The 21,899-nt window shown below is 44.0% G+C and overlaps 1 protein-coding gene across 2 annotated transcripts in view; it reads right to left on the reverse strand.

Moving 5' to 3' along the window:
- Window positions 1–21,899, reverse strand: part of LOC140468227 (3',5'-cyclic-AMP phosphodiesterase 4B-like) — a 666,103-nt gene that overhangs the window by 531,303 nt on the left and 112,901 nt on the right. The window contains exon 1 of one of the 2 annotated variants that reach the window (XM_072564485.1): window positions 4,813–5,104. The exons of the other annotated variant lie outside the window; for it this stretch is intronic. Coding sequence (XP_072420586.1) covers window positions 4,813–5,075 — 263 coding nt within the window. The 5' untranslated portion in view covers window positions 5,076–5,104. Of the gene's footprint in view, window positions 1–4,812; window positions 5,105–21,899 lie in introns of those variants that run through there. 2 annotated transcript variants of the gene reach the window in all.

Genomic DNA, 21,899 nt, shown 5'->3' on the forward strand with positions numbered 1-21,899 from the left:
TGGGAATTGTTCAAGTGAGTCACATGGCTGACCCCGCAAAGCTGACCTCTAATAGATATGCTCTCTAAAATAACTTTGGTGTGGGGTGTCTGTCCTGCCACTTCATATTGCAGATAAATCTAAAACAGCAATGGTGTAATTCATCTGATTAATTTATGTGCCACCGTTAGGTTGTATCCATGCCTCACAGTCAAGGCAAAGTGATTTACGAGCACTGCATGGTAAGCCACTACACTGTAAGTAATCTAGGGAAGTAATCTAATCTAAGTCTACATGACAGACTATGATCTTTGTTTTCTGACAAGCTCCATGATCTCTCAACAGCCTGTTGGTGACCTTGCCGCATGGTGAGCTTGTTTTTGTAAAGCAATACATGATTTCATCATCCAATACAAAGTTGCATGTTGTATGTTCTATGTGTGGATCTAATTTAAATCAGTCCCTCCCTGAACTGAGATCAGAATGAAATCAGACCTTCTAAACTGAGACCTGACTTAAATCAATCTCTCCCTTGTTAATATCTGACCAAATCTGAATTGTATTTGTATCTGTATTTAAAATCAGTCCCTCCCTGAATTGTCTGAGGACCTAATTCAAATCAGCTACTCCCCTTATTGGGATCTTATTTGATTAGATCAGATTAGATTCCCTACAATGTGGAAACAAGTCATTTCCCCCAACAAATCCACACCAACCCTCTGAAGACCACCACACTCAAATCCTTTTGTCTCTGACTAATGCACCTAACACCATGGCCAATCCACCCAACCTGTACATTTTTGGATTGTGGGAGGAAATCCATTAAAACACAGGGAGAGGTGCAAAATCCACACAGACAGTCGCCTGAGACTGGAATTGAACCCAGGTACCTGGCGCTGTGAGGCAACAGTATGAACCACTGAGTCACCGTGCCACCCTTATTGAGGTCTGATGAAAATCTGATTGAGATTGAGACGTTATTAACAGCAGACTCTCCAAATACAGTTTGAGGGATCTGATTTAAATCAGTCCCTCCCTGATTTCAGATTTGATTAAAATCTGACCTTCTCTGAATTGAGATGTTATTAAAATCAGCCCCTCCATGTACTGAGAATTTAAAATCAGCTCCTCTCAAAACTGTCTGAGGAGCTGATTAAAATCAGCCCAACTTGAGATCTGGTTAAAATCAGTAAGCTCTGGTTGGATAGCTTTACCTTATTATCCTTTTGTGATCCAAAACACATTACCGTAGGTTTGGACGATGGTTTTGTTGCAAGCAACTTACGGTATTCAGTCACAATGGAATGATTTAAAGAGTATGGAACCAGCCCATTACCATTGACCAATGGGCTGAGAAGTGGCAGATGGAGTTTAATTTAGATAAATGTGAGGTGCTGCATTTTGGGAAAGCAAATCTTAGCAGGACTTATACACTTAATGGCAAGGTCCTAGGGAGTGTTGCTGAACAAAGAGACCTTGGAGTGCAGATTCATAGCTCCTTGAAAGTGGAGTCACAGGTAGATAGGATAGTGAAGAAGGCGTTTGGTATGCTTTCCTTTATTGGTCAGAGTATTCAGTACAGGAGTTGGGAGGTCATGTTGTGGCTGTCCAAAACATTGGTTAGGCCACTGTTGGAATATTGCTTGCAATTCTGGTCTCCTTCCTATCTGAAAAATAGTGTGAAACTTGAAAGGGTTCAGAAAAGATTTACAAGGATGTTGTCAGGGTTGGAGGATTTGAGCTATAGGGAGAGGTTGAATAGGCTAGGGCTGGTTTCCTTCGAGCATCGGAGACTGAGGGGTGACCTTACAGAGGTTTATAAAATCACAAGGAGCATGGATAGGATAAATAGACAAAGTCTTTTCCCTGGGGTGGGGGGAGTCCAGAGCTAGAGGGTATAAGTTTAGGGTGAGAGGGGAAAGATATAAAAGAGACCTAAGGGGCAACGTTTTCACGCAGAGGGTGGTACGTGTATGGAATGAGCTGCCAGAGGAAGCCGTGGAGGCTAGTACAATTGCAACATTCAAAAGGCATCTGGATGGGTATATGAATAGGAAGGGTTTGGATGGAAATGGTCTAGGTGTCGGCAGGTGGGACTAAATGGGATGGGATATCTGGTAAGCACGGACAAGTTGGACCGAAGGGTCTGTTTCTGTGCTGTATATCTCTATAATTGTCTTGACAATCTGACAAAGAATGGTAGGTAGGTTGGGAATGTGAAGGATGACCCAGACACATCAACTAATAATTGCATGCAAACTAATGATGGCTCCAGGTCAGAGGATGAAAAACTAAGATGGGATGTGCTGATAATGATTGTTTCAGGTGAGAATAATGTTCCTTTCACATTGCTAACTTACTAGAATGTAAATAACACCAATAAATAATGATCTATAGCACCACATTCACAAAGGAGTGGCTTTATTGGCATTGCTGGTTAAAACATCACAGAAAGTAAATGATTCCAGTATTAAGTACCCTTTTAATAAAGTGTCTCCTGGAACACATCCAGAACATACTGAGCTGGAAAAAGAAATACCAGCTGTTTAATGGCATCAGTTTAGGATTTTAAAATAACAAGTGTAAAATGATGGTCTCCCATAGTAACAGATACGATGGGTTGGATATTATAATGTGGTTTTGGGATTTACAAACATTGGTGAGTGGCTGCAGAGCCTGAAGAGGAAGAAGTTATGGAAGTGAGGAAATCTAAGGAAGAACTTGTTGAGGTCCATTATTTGAGTCTACCAGAAACTGATGGCTTTTGGAAAAGCAGAATGTACATGTATATGGGAAAGGGGACCCAGGAGAATGGAATGCAAACCACAACTGGGGATCTGTCAAACTACCAGACTCCATATTTATGCTTTCCCAAATATCATACCTTTCCATAATTTCCCCATCTTCAGCATGTTCTGAACTTTCTTTTGACCAATTAGTACTTATGTTTTGTAAACATAATGAACTAACAATCTTATGTTCATAATTTCCTCATATATAACCTCCATGTGTGCCTTTAAAAAGGAACAAAAATTATTCTATCAAATACTTAAAGGTCATTATGTATATGTGATGTTCAGGTTTTTACAAAGACTCTAGAACAACACAGGAGAGATTCTTTACTGAAATAATTAAAATCAATTCTCTGTAAACAGTACATTTTCTTTAATAATCACTAATAAAAGGAGCCATGGCTGATTTTTTTTGCCAGTGCTGGAAATTCTCACAAAAAATAATAACTGATTTTGTTCGCATCCTGCTTTAGATTTTTTCATAGGAGAATCCATAACAGAAAAGCAAACTTTGTCACATATTTATTTAAATTCATCTTTCTTAAACAAATTTTTACCACCCAATTGCCCATCTTTTGAAGTTTGGTATAAGCAAAGAAAATGCCAAATGCTCACAGCATGTTGGCACTCTCCATTTACTATTTATCTCCTGTTCAGGATGTATAATTGTGACTGAAACCATTGTCAATGTTGGGGCTGAGACATAAAATATCCAAGCAAACCCTATGCTGGAGCCTTTAGTGAAAATTTGAACAAAGTAAAAAAAATTACAATAGACAATTCAATGATAAGTTGAATGACATAATTGTGTAGTATGATTTTTTTTATTTAAGACTTCATTTTGGAAATTAGAAATGTCAGTTAACGAGGAAAAAAGACTAGGTCAAAAATATTCAGACTTAAATTGACAAACCTCCAAAACCTAGTGGCTAGTGTAGAATTGGCTGTCATATTTGTCACATCACATCACTTGGTTCTAATGCATTAATGCTGGAAAACCTAAAGGCATCATTGATTTGGACCTTTAACTAGCATGATGAATATATTCAAGATTTTAATTACAATTATGACAATTGCCTGTGAATCAGAAAGATGCACCAAAAGCACTCCCAACTTCTGCAATGGATGTTTTGATCACGACATTGTGTACCAGAGCTGGATGGACCAGAGGCTCCAGGCTTGATTTTGGCTCTATGCTGATCTCAGTCACAATTAGCCTTGAAAGCGTGAGTTACACGGAGGAAAATTAGCCCCCATTAGAAATGACAGGTGCATAGATATGAGCTAAAGCTAGGCAATTGATAGCAATGCTTACTGCCTTTCTTTACTAGTAAAGAATGGACACTTGGCATAAGATAACAGAGGTATTCTGCACCACGGCATAAGGTGGCATTTTGAGGAGGGGAAACCAAACAATTGGAAAAATAACTCTGTATTGAGCCATTTTAAAAACATACATATAGTGGTATGCAGTTTTGGTATGTGTGTGTTCTGAAGCCAACAGTACTCCTATAATTGGGATGCTATGACAGTTCATACAAGTGATGCAATGGCATTTTCATGTTTAAACATCTTCAAAGCACATGCAAAAATAAGAGGTAAGAATAACTACAAGTATCCTAGCACTACACTGTCTCTGTTCCTTAAACAGCTCCCACGTTGTTCAGACAGTCCCTGTGGAGACAGTTTCCAATGCACCCCATTGCACAAACATTGCTATCACTGTTTACTTGTCATCTTCCCCCAGCACTGCCCCCAATGGACAGAGATAACCTTCAATACTCAGGGTCTTGTATGGAGCATTATTTTTTTTAAAACTTTGAAAAACTTTAAAGATATATAAATTTGCTGAGAAAATGACTAACACAAACAGTCTTTCGTCACTCTCACAACCCGAGATAGGGTGATGGGGCATTCATTAATATCACCATTTGGGATCAAGCACAGCTCTCAATTGAAATGGAGAAGTAACGTGTTCGAACGGAATTAGCGCGCCAGCTAGACCCTTCCTTACTGAGTAGTTAGATAAGTCCAGTCCTACCGTCTGGGAGTCCCTTGAAAGGACGATGGCCAGGACATGCGGGATTTATTCAGCCCGGGTCTGTCACTTGTATCCACGGCGTTAGATCGCTCCATCTGGCGGTGTACATGCCGGTCTGTGTCCGAGTAGCCGCGGTGTTTGATTTTGATGGGTGTTCGGGGTTGTCTCCACAGGTGCTGCGGGGGTTTGAGGGTGTTCTGCCCCTCTCTGGGGACGGGCAGGGACAGGGACAAGCTCTTCTTGGAGCAAGGTGGAGGATCCATCGCCGGACGAGGGGAGAAGTGGGGGGGGGGGGGGGGGAAGAGCTGGTCTCAATGTAATGGGCACCACCACACGGCTCACAGCGACCCGGCAGGGCTCCAGCAGATGCTCAGCTCTGGGTTCAGGGATGAAGTTTCAGCTCATCAGATGGCCGCAAAGCCGCCGGTACCGGCTGGGGCTGAGGGAAGGAGGTTGTAAGTGACTCCCTCCCGGCCCTGTAACAAGGACTCGAGGCCCCCAGATCCTCCAAGAGACTGAGCTGACCTCAGTTCATTCATTCAGTGCCGCCACTGGCACTCTCCTCATTGACACCGCCTTCCCCCCCGGTTTGATTCTGAGACTTTTCCCTCCTTGCCTGGCTCCTCCTGGGGATGTTGTTACAAAATAATGTGGGGGTTTTTTTTAGCAGTTCAGTCTCGTAGGCAGCAACACACTGCTGTTCAACTCATTTTAGTCGCTCCTCTCCTGCTTCCTTTTTAATGTACACCTTCTAATTTTTGTTTCTGTTTTGATTTGGTCTGAATCAGCAGCGATTCCTATCCTGCTGCACTTCCATTTGCCTGGTTTGTTTTGCTCTGATCGCTGTCTGTCTAGCGGATCGCTCGTTCCCCTGTTTAAACGCCGCTCGGTATCTCGCCCATCCTCAGGCTGGTTCCCAGCTCTCCCGCACGCAATGGGCACCCGGCACCCTTTCCAATCGCTAATAAACTTCTCCCTTTTCCTCGCCGGCACCGTGTTCCAGAATCATCATCCTCTGTCGCCCGGCTTCTATTTTTAATTCAGCTTTTATGAAATCCGCCTCTCCCCGGCCGTCCCACGTATTCCCACCAAACTTACATTTGCAGTTCCTTGTGCCCTCTCCTGCCTGAGGTCTTGCTGCTAGCGCCTTCTCTGACCAGTCTCAGCGCTGGATTATTGCTCAGCTTCTCCACTGCAGAGTTCAGCCTCTCTCCAGAGCTCTTTCTGCCCCTCAGTCCTTTCCGTGCGTTCTCTCCCTCCCTTCCTCTCTGGAGCAGTGAAGATCAGTATCTTATTCTGTTGCTAAGAAATACTCGCGAGCGCTCTCTGGCACCGAGACATACAAACCACAGTCTCCTTCTCAACAACATCAAAGAAACCTGTTTCTGTCATCTCTCCATCCACCTCTCTCCTGCTATATGTGCTGTCTCTATCTCTTGTTTATTATCCATGTCTATTTCCGTGTATCTCCGCTTGTTTCCCGCTAGTCTAACCTGTTCCTTGATAATCTATTTAATTAACCAGCCAGGTGAACGTGCTAGACACATTCCTGATTCTATTTTTATGAAATCAACGGGAAAGTTAGGCGAGATGTTCCCTGATCTGATTGGCTCACTTCCTCTACATTAAACGACACAGTGGAAGAGAAAATATTCCCTTCAAGAAACTTTGAGAGTGTAAACCCAAAGATAGAAAAGCATGGAACGAAAGTGGGAGATGGTGCAGTGTTTGTACACACTGACTGAGAGAGAGAGACAGCGCAGTACTTGTGCACACTGATTGAGAGTGGGAGATGGTGCAGTGTTTGTACACAGACAGGCTGAGAGAGATAGTGCAATGTTTGTACACATTAACTGGGTGGGAGCAGGTGCAATGTTTGTACACATGGACTGAGAGTGGGACACTGTGCAGTGTTGTATACGCTGAGAGAGGGAGATGCTGCAGTTTTGGACTCTGAGAGTGGGAGACAATGCAGAGTTTGTACATACTGACTAAGAGTGGGAGCTCGTGCAGTGTTTGTATACACTGAATGAAATTGGGAGATGGTGCAGTGTTAGTACGCACTGAGAGAGGGAAACAGTGCAGTGTTTGTGCACAGTAACAGAGAGTGGAAGATGGTGCAGTGTTTGTACACACTGACACTGAGGTGATACATTTTGGGAAGTCTAAGTTTAGAGCGAATTATACAATAAACAGAAGAGCCTTGGGAAAAGTTGATGAGCAGAGAGATCTGGGAGTTCAGGTCCATTGTACCCTGAAGGTTGCTGCACATGTGGATAGAGTGGTCAAGAGTGCATATGGTATGTTTGCCTTCATCAGACGGGGTATTGAGTATAAGAGCTGGCAGGTCATGTTAAATCTGTACACGACATTGGTTCGGCCACATTTAGAATACTGTATACAGTTCATGTAGCCACATTACCAAAAGGATGTGGACGCTTTGGAGAGGGTGCAGAGAAGGTTTATGAGGATGTTGCCTGGTATGGAAGGAGCAAGCTATGAAGAAAGGTTGAGTAGATTAGGTTTGTTTTCATTAGAAAAAAAGGAAATTGAGTGGGGGACTGATTGAGGTTTACAAAATCATTAAGGGAAGAGACAGGGTAGATCGAGATAAGCTTTTTCCCAGGGTGCAGGATTCAATAACGATTGGTCACGCTTTCAAGGTGAGAGGTGATACGTTTAAGGGGGATACACGCAGCAATTACTTTACACAGAGGGTGCTAGGTTCCTAGCATGCATTGCCAGCAGAGGTAGTAGAGGCAGGCACGGTAGAATCAATTAAGATGCGTCTGGACAGATGCATGAGTCGGTGGGGAGCAGAGGGATACAGATGGTTAGGAATTGGGCGACAGGTTTGGACAGTAGATTTGGATCGGCTCAGGCTTGGAGGGCCGAATGGCCTGTTCCTGGGCTGTAAATTTCCTTCATTCTTTGTTCTTTGACTGAGAGAGGAAGATGGTGCAGTGTTTGTACACACTGACTGAGAGTGGGAGATGGTACAGTGTTTGTACATACTGACTGAGAGTGGAAGACGGTGCAGTGTTAGGACACATTTACTAAGAGTGGGAGAAGGTGTTGCATTTGTACGCTCTGACTGGAAGGGGGTGTTGATGTGGGGATTGAACACACTGACTGTGAGTGTGAGATGGTGCAATGATTGTATATACTGACTGAGAGTGGGATCTGGGTGCAGTGTTTGTACACACTGACTGAGAGTAGGAGATGGTGCAGTGTTTGTACACGGGGCGAAAGTGAGGACTGCAGATGCTGGAGATCAGAGCTGAAAATGTGTTGCTGGAAAAGCGCAGCAGGTCAGGCAGCATCCAAGGAACAGGAGAATCGACGTTTCGGGCATAAGCCCTTCTTCAGGAATGAGGAAAGTATGTCCAGCAGGCTAAGATAAAAGGTAGGGAGGAGGGACTTGGGGGAGAGGCGTTGGAAATGCAATAGGTGGAAGGAGGTCAAGGTGAGGGTGATAGGCCGGAGTGGGGTGGGGGCGAGAGGTCAGGAAGAAGGTTGCAGGTTAGGAAGGCGGTGCTGAGTTCGAGGGATTTGACTGAGACAAGGTGGGGGGAGGGGAAATGAGGAAACTGGAGAAATCTGAGTTCATCCCTTGTGGTTGGAGGGTTCCTAGGCGGAAGATGAGGCGCTCTTCCTCCAACCGTCGTGTTGCTATGGTCTGGCGATGGAGGAGTCCAAGGACCTGCATGTCCTTGGTGGAGTGGGAGGGGGAGTTGAAGTATTGAGCCACGGGGTGGTTGGGTTGGTTGGTCCGGGTGTCCCAGAGGTAGGCGGCCTGTCTCCCTAATATAGAGGAGGCCACATCGGGTGCAGCGGATGCAATAGATGATGTGTGTGGAGGTGCAGGTGAATTTGTGGCGGATATGGAAGGGTCCCTTGGGGCCTTGGAGGGAAGTAAGGGGGGAGGTGTGGGCGCAAGTTTTGCATTTCTTGCGGTTGCAGGAGAAGATACCGGGAGTGGAGGTTGGGTTGGTGGGGGGTGTGGACCTGATGAGGGAGTCATGGAGGGAGTGGTCTTTTCGGAACGCTGATAGGGGAGGGAAGGGAAATATATCCCTGGTGGTGGGGTCCGTTTGGAGGTGGCAGAAATGAGGGCGGATGATACGCTGTACATGGAGGTTGGTGGGGTGGTAGGTGAGGACCAGTGGGGTTCTGTCCTGGTGGCGGTTGGAGGGGCGGGGCTCAAGGGCGGAGGAGTAGAAAGTGGAAGAGATGCGGTGGAGGGCATCATCAACCACGTCTGGGGGAAAATTGCGGTCCTTGAAGAAGGAAGCCATCTGGGTTGTACGGTTTTGGAACTGGTCCTCCTGGGAGCAGATGCGGCGGAGATGAAGGAATTGGGAATATGGGATGGCGTTTTTAGAGGGGGCAGGGTGGGAGAAGGTGTAGTCTAGGTAGCTGTGGGAGTCAGTCGGTTTATAATAAATGTCCGTGTTGATTCGGTCGCCAGAGATAGAAATGGAAAGGTCTAGGAAGGGGAGGGAGGAGTCTGAGATGGTCCAGGTGACTGACTGAAAGTAGGAAATGGTGCAGTGTTTGTACACACTGCCTGAGAGTGGGAGACGGTGCAGTGTTTGTACACACTGACTGAGAGTGGGAGATGGAGTAGTGTACGTACACAGTGACTGAGAGTGGTGGACAGTGCAGTGTTTGTACATACTGACTGAGGGAGGGAGATGGTGCAGTGTTTATACACAATTACTAAGAGTGGGAGATGATGCAGTTTGTATACACTGACTGAGAGTGGGAGATGGTGCAGTGTTTGAACACACTGACTCAGAGTTGGAGACGATGCAGTGTCTGTACGCACTGACTGAGAGAGGAAGACGGTGCAGTGTTTGTATGCACTGAGAGTGGGAGATGGTGCAGTGTTTGGACACACTTACTAAAAGTGGGAGATGATGCAGTTTGTATACACTGACTGAGAGTGGGAGATGGTGCAGTGTTTGTATACATTGACTGAGAGAGGGAGATGATGCAGTGTTTGTACACACTGACAGAGTGGGAGATGGTGCAGCATTTCTACACAGTGACTGAGAGTGTGAGATGATGCAGTGCTTTATACGCTGTCTGAGAGACGGAGATGGTGCACTGTTCATACCCATTGTCTGAGAGAGGGAGATGGCCCAGTGTTGTATATACTGACAGAGAGTGGGAGACGTGTTTATACACACTGAGAGTGGATACTGGCGCCATGTTTGTAAACACTGACTGAGAGTGGGAGATGACGTTGTGTTTGTACACATTGAATGAGAGTGGGAGATGATGCATTGTTTGCCCACACTGTCTGAGAGTGGGAGACGGTGCACTGTTGGTACACACTGACTGTGAGTACAAAATGGTGCAGTGTGTGTGCACACTGTCTGAGACAGGGAGACGGTGCCATGTGTTTACACACAGTGACTGAGATTGGGAGGTATGGCATTGAGGGTGAGTTAGAGGTTTGGATTAGGAATTGGCTGGCTGGAAGAAGACAGAGGGTAGTAGTTGATGGTAAAGGTTCATCTTGGAGTGCAGTTACTAGCGGAGTTCCGCAAGGATCTGTTTTGGGACCATTACTGTTTGTCATTTTTATAAATGACCTGGAGGAGGGGCTAGAAGGTTGGGTGAGCAAGTTTGCGGATGATATGAAAGTCGGTGGAGTTGTTGACAGGAAGGATGTGGCAGGTTACAGCGGGATATAGATAAGCTGCAGAGCTGGGCAGAAAGGTGGCAAATGGAGTTCAATGTAGGTAAGTGTGAAGTGATTCACTTTGGTAAGAGTAACAAGAAGATAGGGTACTGGGCTAATGGTCGGATACTTGGTAGTGTGGATGAGCAGAGGGATCTTGGTGTCCATGTACACAGATCTCTGAAAGTTGCCACCCAGGTAAATAGTGCTGTGAAGAAGGCATATGGAGTACTGGCTTTTATTGGTAGAGGAATTGAGTTCTGGAGTCCTGAGGTCATGTTGCAGTTGTATAAGACTCTGGTGCGGCCGCATCTGGAGTATTGTGTGCAGTTTTGGTCGCCATACTATAGGAAGGATGTGGAGGCACTGGAACGGGTGCAGAGGAGGATTACCAGGATGTTGCCTGGTATGGTAGGAAGATCGTATGAGGAAAGGCTGAGGCACTTGGGGCTGTTTTCATTGGAGAAAAGAAGGTTTAGGGGTGACTTGATAGAGGTGTACAAGATGATTAGGGGTTGACCATGAGAACCTTTTTTCACGTATGGAGTCAGCTATTACGAGGGGGCATAGCTTTAAATTAAGGAGTGGTAGGTATAGGACAGATGTTAGGGGTAGATTCTTTACTCAGCGAGTCGTGAGTTCATGGAATGCCCTGCCAGTAGCAGAAGTGGACTCTCCCTCTTTATTGGCATTTAAACGGGCATTGGATAGGCATATGGAGGATAGTGGGCTAGTGTAGGTTAGGTGGGCTTGGATTGGCGCAACCTCGAGGGCCAAAGGGCCTGTACTGCGCTGTGTTTTTCTACGTTCTATGTAGTGTTTGTAAACATTGACTGAGAGTGGGAGATGGTACGGTGTTTATATACACATGGAGTGGGAGATGGTGCAGTGTTTGTACACAGTGACTGAAAGTAGGGGATGCTGTAGTATTTGTACGCACTGACTGAGAGTGGGAGATGGAGCAGTGTTTGTACACACTGACTGAGAGTGGGAGATGGAGCAGTGTTTGTACACACTGACTGAGAGTGGGAGATGGAGCAGTGTTTGTACACACTGACTGAGAATGGGGGGTGCTGTAATATTTGTACACATTAAGAATGGGGATGATGCAGTTTTGTATGCCCTGATAGTGGGAGACGGTGCAGTGTTTGTACATACTGACTGAGAGTGGGAGACGGTGCACTGTTGGTACACGCTGACTGTAAGTGCAAAATGGTGACAAGGAGACGGTGCCATGTGTTTACACACAGTGACTGAGATTGGGTGACTATGTAGCGTTTGTAAACATTGACTGAGAGTGGGAGATGGTACGGTGTTTATATACACATGGAGTGGGAGATGATGCAGTGTTTGTACACAGTGACTGAGAGTGGGAGATGCTGCAGTGTTTGTACACACTGACTGAGAGGGGGAGATGCTGTAGTATTTGTACACATTGAGAGTGAGGTTGATGCAGTTTTGTACGCCCTGATAGTGGGAGATGGTGCAGTGTTTGCACACGCTGACTGAGAGTTGGAGACGGTGCAGTGTTTGTCCACACTGTCTGAGAATAGGAAATGCTGTGGTATTCGTACACATTGACCGAAAGTGGAACATGGCGCGGTGTTTTGCACACTGACTGAGGGTGGGAGATGATGGAGTGTTTGTACACATTGACTGAGAGTGAGAGATGTTGCAGTGTTTGTACACATTGACTGAGAGTGAGAGATGTTGCAGTGTTTGTACGCACTGATACTGGGAGATGCTGCAGTGTTTGTACACATTGACTGAGAGTGGGAGATGGTGCAGTGTTTGTACACAGTGACTGAGAGTGGGAGATGGTGCAATGTTTGAACACATTGACTGAGAGAGGGAGATGATGCAGTGTTTGTACACAGTGACTGAGAGTGGGAGATGGTGCAGTGTTTGTACACAGTGACTGAGAGTGGGAGATGGTGCAGAGTTTGGACACATTGACTCAGAGTTGGAGACGATGCAGTGTTTGTATGCACTGAGAGTGGGAGATGGTGCAGTATTTGTACACACTGTCTGAGAGTAGGAGATGATGGAGTGTTCGTACACATTGACTGAGAGTAGGACATGATGCAGAGTGTGGATGTACTGATAGTGGGAAATGGTGCAGTGTTTGTACATACTGACTGAGAGTGGGAGATGGTGCAGTGTTTGTATACCTTGACTGAGAGAGGGAGACGATGCAGTGTTTGTACAGTGACTGAGAGTGGAAGATGGTGCAATGTTTGGAGATACTGACTGAGTGAGGGAGACGGTGCTGTGTTTGTACGCACTGAGAGTGGGAAATGATGCTGTATTTGTGCACACTGACTGAGAGTGGGGGATGGTGCAGTTTTTGTACTCAGTGACTGAGAGTAAGAGATGCTGTAGTGTTTGTTCACAGTGACTGAGAGTTGGAGACAGAGCAATGTTTGTACACAGTGAATGAGAGTGGGGGACAGTGCAGTTTTTGTACATACAGACTGAGAGTGGGAGATGCTGCAGTGTTTGTACAGATGACTGAGAGTAGGAGATGTTTTAGTGTTTGTACGCACTGACTGTGAATGGGAGCTGATGCAGTATTTGTACACAGTGACTGAGAGTGGGAGACGGTGCAGTGTTTGACACTGAGTGAAACTGGGAGATGGTGCAGTGTTTGCATACACTGACTAAGAGTTGGAGATGATGCATTGTTTGTACACACTGACTCAGAGTTGGAGACAGAGCAGTGTCTTTACGCACTGACTGAGAGAGGAAGACGGTGCAGTGTTTGTATGCACTGACTGAGAGTGGGAGATGGTGCAGTGTTTGTACACACTGAATGAGAGTGGTAGTAGGTGCAATGTTTGTACACAGTGACTGAGAATGGGAGATGTAGTGTTTGTACACATTGACTGAAAACAGGAGATGGTGTAGTGTTTGTACATATAGAGAGTGGGGGACGATGCAGTGTCTGTACACAGTGACTGAGAGTGGGGGATGGTACAGTGCTTGTATATACTGACTGAGAGTGGGAGATGGTGCAGTGTTTGTCCACATTCACTGAGAGTGGGAGATGATACTGTGTTTGCACACAGTGATTTGAGAGTGGGAGACGGTGCGGTGTTTGTACATACTGACTGAGAATGGGAGATGATGTAGTGTTTGTACACATTGACTGAGAGTGGGAGACAGTGCAGTATTTGTCCACATTCACTGAGAGTGGGAGATGGTGCAGTGTTTGTACATACTGACTGCGAGTGTGAAATGGTGCAGTGTGTGTACACACTGACTGAAGGAAGGAGACGGTGCAGTGTGTTTACACACTAGTTGAGATTGGGGGACTCTGTAGTGTTTGTAAACATTGACTGAGAGTGGGAGATGATGCAGTGTTTGTACACACTGACTAAGATTGGGAGATGATGCAGTGTTTGTACACACTGATAGTGGGAGTTGATGCAGTGTTTGTACACACTGACTAAGAATGGGAGACAATGCAATGTTTGTCCACATTCACTAAGAGTGTGAAATGGTGCCGTGTTTGTGCATACTGAGTGAAAGAGGGAGACAGTGCAGTATTTTTACATACTGACTGAGATTGGGAGACTACTGTTTGTAAACATTGACTGAGAGTGGGAGATGGTGCAGTGTTTCTATACACTGAGAGAGGGAGATTAGATTAGATTAGATTAGATTTACAGTGTGGAAACAGGCCCTTCGGCCCAACAAGTCCACACCGACCCGCCGAAGCGCAGCCCACCCATTCCCCTACATTTACCCCTTACCTAACACTACGGGCAATTTAGCATGGCCAATTCACCTGACCCTGCACATCTTTGGACTGATGTGCATTGATTGTACACAGTGACTAAGCCTCAGAGATGGTGCAGTGTTAATATGCACTGACTGAGAGGGAGGTGGTTCAGTATTTATATATATTGACTGAGGGTGGGAGACGGTGCGGCATTTGTACACACCGACTGAGAGTGGGAGATGATGCAGTGCTCATATTCATTATGAACTTGTGATTTTGGTCATGTGCTTCGTCCTCTTAAAAGTTCCTCTTCATGTTCAAAATGTTTTTTTTCCTCTGATGATATTGTTTCTCTCACAACGTAGCACATCACATGGTGTTTAATTTGTCAACCAGCCCCTGTTATACACCAACACTCTTGCAAAATGTACATGTTGTTCAGTGAAACAAGAAATTTAATTTGGTTTTTCATGTTAATGGTGTGACTGCTGCAATTCTTTATGTCCACATAAACATCTTTTTCACCATTTTAATCAACCTTCCTGTGTCTTCTACATGCAATGTGTCCTGTTTCCGTTTGATATGTCTAGCTTCTCTTGATTGTCTTTAATTTTCCAGTAGATTATTATTCAGCTCCTACCTCACTACTGCCTTGGTTCAGACATGGACGAAGGATCTAAACTCCAGAGGTAAGAGTAACTGCCCTTGAGATCAAGATTGCATTTGACTAAGTGTGGCATCAAGGTGCCTTGGCAAAACCAGAGTCAGTGGGAATCCAGGTTAAAACTCTGCACTGGTTGGAGTTAATTCTTGCACAGAGAAAGACGCTTGTGGTTGTTGGGTCTCAATCACTTTTGCGCATTCCTCTTACAAACAGTGATTCACTGACGCACCTTTGTTCTAGCTCTTGCAGTCCCATCACATCCAGTCATGATTGGTAATGGACAATTAAACAACCAGCAGGAGGTGGAGGCTCCATAAATATATCCATCCTCAATGATATGGATATGCAGCATGTGATTGTAAATGACAAGGCTGAAGCACTTACATCCATTTTCAGTTGTAAGTGCGAGTGATGATCCATCTCGAATTTCCCCAAGGTCCCCAACATACAGGTGCTATCCTCCAGATGAGTCAATTCACTGCATACGATATCCAGAATTGGCTACAGACACTAGAGTATGCAAAGGCAATGCATAACACAGTGGCAATAATACTGAAAACCTGTGCTCCAGAACCTTATGTGCCCCTAGCCAAGCTGTTCCAGTACAGCTACAACATTGGCATCTGTCCAACAATGTGGAAAATTGTCTGAGTATGTCCTGTATATTGCCACTCCATTAACCAACTCTCAATCATCAGCAAAGTGATGATAAACAGTGCTTGCTCAGCAATAACGTGTTCACTGATACTCAGTCTGCCAGAGCCATTCAGTTCCTTCCCTCAGTATAGCCTTGGTCCAAGCATGGACTAAAAGATCTTAACTCCAGAATTAAGAATAACTGCCCTTGAAATCAAGGTGGCACTTGATCAAGCATGGCATCAAGGTGCCTTGGCAAAGCCAGAGTCAATGGGAATCTCTGTATTGGTTGGAGTTATTCTAACACAAAGGAAGATGCTTGTGGTTGTTGAATGTCAATCATCCGAGTCTCAGGTCATCACTGAAAGTGTTCCTCAGAACAGTTCCTTGATTTAACCATCCTCAGCACATTTTTATTCATTCGGAGAAGTGAGCATCACTGGATGCGCCAATATTTATTGCTATCCTTAGTTGCTCTTCAGAAAGGTAGTGAGTTGTGTTCTTGAACTGCTGCAGTCCATTTGGGGTAGGTAGACCCATAATGCTGCATGGAGGAAGTTCCAGGATATTGATTCAGTGACAGTGAATAAATGACAATATATTTCTAAGTCAGGATGGGGAGAAGCTTGGAGAGGAACTTGCAGGTGGTCATGCTGCCATCATCTTAAGCTACTTGATCAATGGCCCTCCCTCCATCATAGTATTAGAAGTGGAGATATTTGTTGATGATTGCATATTGCTCAGCATCAGTCACAACACCTCAGATAATGAAGTAGCATATATGTACATGTACAGCAAGACCCAGGCAATATTCAAGCTTGGGCTGATAAGTGGCAAGTAACATTTGCAGCATTTCTAAGCTTAAATGGTTATCAATTGAAGGACAATTTGTAGATGTTCCCCTGTGATAGTGGTCCTAGGTTTGGCAGCTGCTGTCAAAGAAGCCTTTGTGAGTTCTTGCAGTGCATTTTGTGTGTGAAAATACTGAAACCATGTCATGCCGGAGGACCTAACTGTTTAAATAATGCATTGGATGCTGATTAGGGGACAATTTTTTTCTAAATGAGGTCCAGTTTGTTAGGTATTGTTGGAGTGATGCCCATCTAGTTTTACAGAATTAATTAGTTCAATTATGCATGCAAATAAATTGCCTCAGGTGACCAAAAGTTTAATATAACGTTTTCAATTCTGATTTTTCTCATAACTAAATAAATACCTACAGAGGATTTGTACAAAGAAAGACATTTAACTGATTCCTCAAACTTGTTTTGATGTTAATGTACTTTCCAATTTCTTCTCTCCTCACCTGAAGGTGATGATTCTGAGTGTAGAACATTTCCAAGCATTGGACTCATTCTGATATCTCTCTAATCTGTCATTCTTCATGTGGGATCCTAGACATGAGTGTTGGCAGTATATTAATTTGTTGCAAGGGTATTACCACTGTGGCTAATCCTGCCATGTCACATAGTTTCAAATGAATTCAGTGAATAATGATTAGGAATAGAAACAATACCCTTTTTTTCCCTTCTTAAGTCAGAAACATTATGGTAACTCTAGATTTCAAATGCCATTAGTCTAAAGTCAACCTTTTGAAATTATTCACAGGAACTAGCCAGCACCGGCAATCTCATCAGTTATGGCAAATTCCTCTTTGCATTTGAGAAGCTGGATGTGGAGTGGCGGGGGGGTGGGGGGAGGGTGGTGGTAGGGGCTTGGGGCTTGCTTGACCTCCAGGAGTTCATATGGGGAGGTGTTAGGCAGGGAATTCTATGATCTTGACCCAGTGAAGGAAAGTAAAGGAACAGAAGGAACAGTAATAGACCATGTCTAATACTAGGTCTCTGGTACAACTACTATTCTCTTACCCCAGAGTCCTAATATTGTTTTCCCTTCAAGTATTGATCCGATTCGTTTTGTAAATTTACTCATGAATTTGACGCCATCACTCTTTCAGACAGCACATTCCAGAACACAACAACTTGTTGCATTGAAAAACGTTTCCTCATTTTGTCTCTGGGTCTTTTACCAATCCCCTTAAATCTCTGTCCACCGTAACTGCTTTCTCTTTCTTCTCTCTATCAAGGCCATTCCTGATTTTGAACACCTCTGTCAAAACTCTTCTCAAATTTCTCTGCTCTAACGAAGTGACACTGTCCTCGACTGCTGCCCAAGCTCTTTTCAGCAGTGAAGGTTATAAGATTCATAAGTCTTGTTGAAAAAGCAACATCAGTATGTTGGGTAGACAGTACACAGTGTAGACAACTCATGTATCATTGTCAAAGAGCTGTAACTAGACCCTTCAAAATCTGAAAAGTCCAGCTGTCCAATTCCAACCAATTATTTGGGGAATTCCCAAGTGATCTTTTACTGTTCTATGACATGAATACTGCAACATTGGAAAACAGCAATGCAGTAATACAAGTTTCTGTTTGTAAAAAATTCCGTGGTGTTATATTGAAGAGGAAGTACAAGACTTCTATCCACTTTTCAGGACAACATTTGTTCCTCAATCAATAACCCTTAAACACATGATCTGGTCATCATCGTATTGCTGTTTGTAGGAGACTACTGTACGCAAACTGGTCATAAAAGGATTTGGGACCAAAAATGAGATTAACACATGGCTGCAACAACTATGGCTGATGTACTACATGAATATTTTGCATCTAATTTTACCAGGGATGTAGATGATACCCAGGGCATAATGACAGAAGAGGAAACTGTGTCACTAGAAGGGTTCAAAATTGTTTACCAGCAGCAAGTGTTGGATTGGCTATCGATACAAAAAAATCAACTAAGCACTGAGACTGGATTCATCCAAGAATGTTGAAGGGGATTGCAGGGCTGCTAGCCATAAACTTTTCAATCTTCCCTAGACTCCAGAGGTGGGGGGCAGGGATGCCTTGGATTGGAGAATTGCAGAAATATGCTCATGTTCAAACATGGTTACAAGGTAAGCCAAGCAATTACAGGTCAGTCAACTTGACATTAGTCATGAGGAAACTTCTAGAATAATTATTCAGATTTGAATTAGCAGTCATAAGGAAAAAAGTTGGATTGTTTAGGAAGAACCAGAATGGATTTACAAACGGAAGCCATGTTTGAATAGTTTATTGGAGTTTTTTTGAAAAGGTAATAGAAATGATTAATAAGGGTAATGCTGTCAACAGCCCACTTCAGTGAAGTATTCCACAGATTCACTAACATCTGAAAGAAAAAATATTCCTTCCTCATTTCAGTCTGAAATGAGCAACTCCTTATTTTGAAATGATGTCCTCTGCTCCTATACCCCTCCACATGGAGAAACAAACAATCCGTGTCTCCCCTGACAAGGCCCCTAAGAATCTTATACTTTCAATCCTTAATGTTAGCAAGACTTCCATATCTTTATACTTGATTCCACTTGAAATCCAAACCAATAATTTTTGTTTTCCCTATTACCCACAGGACTGGATTCTAGCATTTGTGAATCATGCACAAGGACTCTCAAATCCCTCTGTTGCCACAGCTTTCTGCAGTCTTTCTCCATTTAAATAATATTCAGCTTTTCTATTCTTCCTACCAAAGGGCATAATGTCCAATTTCCCCACATTATATTCCATCTGCCAAGCTTTACTCACTCACTGAATATGTTCATGTCTCTCTATGGACTCATTGTGTCATCCTTTCCATTTGCCTTCCCACCTATTTTTATGTCATCCTCAAAACTGTGACAACACATTCACTTCCATCATCCACATCATTAATATACTATAAATAATTGTGGCCCCAGCACTGATATCTATGGCACTCAACTAATTATAGGACACCATCATGAAAATGTCCCCTTCATCCTAACTCTCTGTCTTTGCGAGTTAGCCAATCCTCTATACAGCAAATGTACTTACCTTGACACAATGTGCTTTTACTTTATTAACTGCCTTTATTGGTCAATGCATTGAGTATAGGAGTTGGGAGGTCATGTTGCAGCTGTACAGGACATTAGTTAGGCCACTTTAGGAATACTGCATTCAATTCTGGTCTCCCTGCTATAGGAAGGATGTTGCAAAATGTTAAAATGTTCAGGAAGGAACTACAAGGATGTTGCAATGTTTGGAAGGTTTGAGCTATAGGGTAAGGCTAAATAGACTGGGGCTATTTTCCCAGGAGCATCGGAGGCTGAGGGGTGACCTTATAGAGGTTTATAAAATCGTGAGGAGCATGGATAGGATAAATTCACAAAGTCTTTTTTCCCAGGGTTGGGGGGATGCAAAACTAGAGGGCATAGGTTTAAGGTGAGAGGGGAAAGATTTAAAAGGGAGCTAAGGAGCAACGTTTTCACATGAAGGGCGGTGCCTGTATAGAACACAGAATATTACAACTCAGTACAGACCATTTGGCCCTCAATATTGTGCTTACCTGTAAACCAATCTGAAGTCCATTTAACCTACACTATTCCATTATCATCCATATGTTTATTCAATGACCATTTAAATGCTCTTAAAGTTGGCGAGTCTACTACTGTTGCAGGCAGAGCATTCCATGCCCTTAATACTCTCTGAGTAAAGAACCTACCTCTGACATCTTTCCTATATCTATCACCCCTCAATTTAAAGCTATGTCCCTTCATGCTAGCCATCACCATCTAAGGAAAAAGGCTCTCACAGCCCATCCCATCTAATCCTCTGATCATCTTGTATATCTCTATTAAGTCACCTCTTAATCTACTCTCTAACGAAAACAGCCTCAAGCCCCTCAGCCTTTCCTCATAAGACCTTCCCTCCATACCAGGCAACATCCTGGTAAATCACCTCTGCAGCCTTTCCAATGCTTCCAATCCTTCCTATAATGCGACGACCAGAACTGTACACAATACTCCAAGTGCGGCCGCACCAGAGTTTTGTAAATCTGCAACATGCCCTCATGGTTCCGAAACTCAATCCCTCTACCAATAAAAGCTAACACACCGTATGTCTTCTTAACAACCCTATCAAGGATCGATGCACATGGACACCGAGATCTCTCTGTTCATCTACACTACCAAGAATTTTATCATAAGTCCTGTACTCTGCATTCCTGTTACTCCTTCCAAAATGAACCACCTCATACTTTTCTACATTAAACTCCATTTGCCACCTCTCAGCCCAGCTCTGCAGCTTATCTCTGTCCCTCTGTAATCTACAACACCCTTTAGCACTATCCACAACTCTACCGACCTTAGTGTCACCCGCAAATTTACTAACCCATCCTTCTACATCCTCATCCAGGTAATTTATAAAAATGACAAACAGCAGTGGCCCCAAAACAGATCCTTGCGGTATACCACTAGTAACTGAACTCCACGATGAACATTTCCCATCAACAACCACTCTCTGTTTCTTACAACTAACCAATTTCTGATCCAAACTATCAAACCACCTTCAATCCCATGCCCCTGCATTTTCTGCAATAGCCTACTATGGGGAATCTTATCAAATGCTTTGCTAAAATCCATATAGATCACATCAACCACTTTATCCTCATCCACCTGTGTGATCACCTTCTCAAAGAACTCAATGAGGTAAGTGAGGCACAACCTACCCGGCACAAAACCGTGTTTACTATCCCTAATCAAATTATTCATTTCTAAATGACTATAAATTCTCTCTCTTATACCCTTTTTCAACACTTTATCCAAAATCGAAGTAAGGCTTACTGGCCTATAATTACCAGGGTTGTCTCTACACCCCTCCTTGAACAAGGGGACAACATTTGCTATCCTCCAGTCTTCTGGCACGATTCCTATACACAATGACAACATAAAGATCAAGCCAAAGGCTCTGCAATCTCCTCCCTAGCCTCCCAGAGAATCCTAGGATAAATTCCATCCAGCCCAGGGGACTTATCTATTTTCACACTTTACAGAATTGCTAACACCTCCTCCTTATGAACCTCAATCCCATCTAGTCCAATAGCCTGTATCTCAGTATTCTCCTCGACAACATTGTCTTTATCCTGTGTGAATACTGACGAAAAATACTCATTTAGTGCCTCTCCTATCTGTTTGCTCCATGCACAAATTCTCACTACTGTCTTTGACTGGCCCTAATCTTACTCTAGTTATTATTTTATTCCTGGCGTACCTATAGAAAGCTTTAGGGTTCTCCTTGATCCTACCAGCCAAAGACTTCTCATGTCCCTTCCTGGCTCTACTTAGCTCTCTCTTTAGATCCTTCCTGACTCATTTGCATCTCTCAAGTGCCCTGGCTGGGCCTCATGGCTCATCTTTACATAAGCCTCCTGCTTCCTCTTAGCAAGTGATTCAACTTCTTTCATAAACCATGGTTCCCTCACTTGTCCACTTCATTCCTGCCTGACTGGTACATATTGCCTAATCGCCTCATAATTGC

This window comes from Chiloscyllium punctatum, chromosome 46 (genome assembly GCF_047496795.1).
Source record: "Chiloscyllium punctatum isolate Juve2018m chromosome 46, sChiPun1.3, whole genome shotgun sequence".
NCBI classification, from domain to species: domain Eukaryota; kingdom Metazoa; phylum Chordata; class Chondrichthyes; order Orectolobiformes; family Hemiscylliidae; genus Chiloscyllium; species Chiloscyllium punctatum.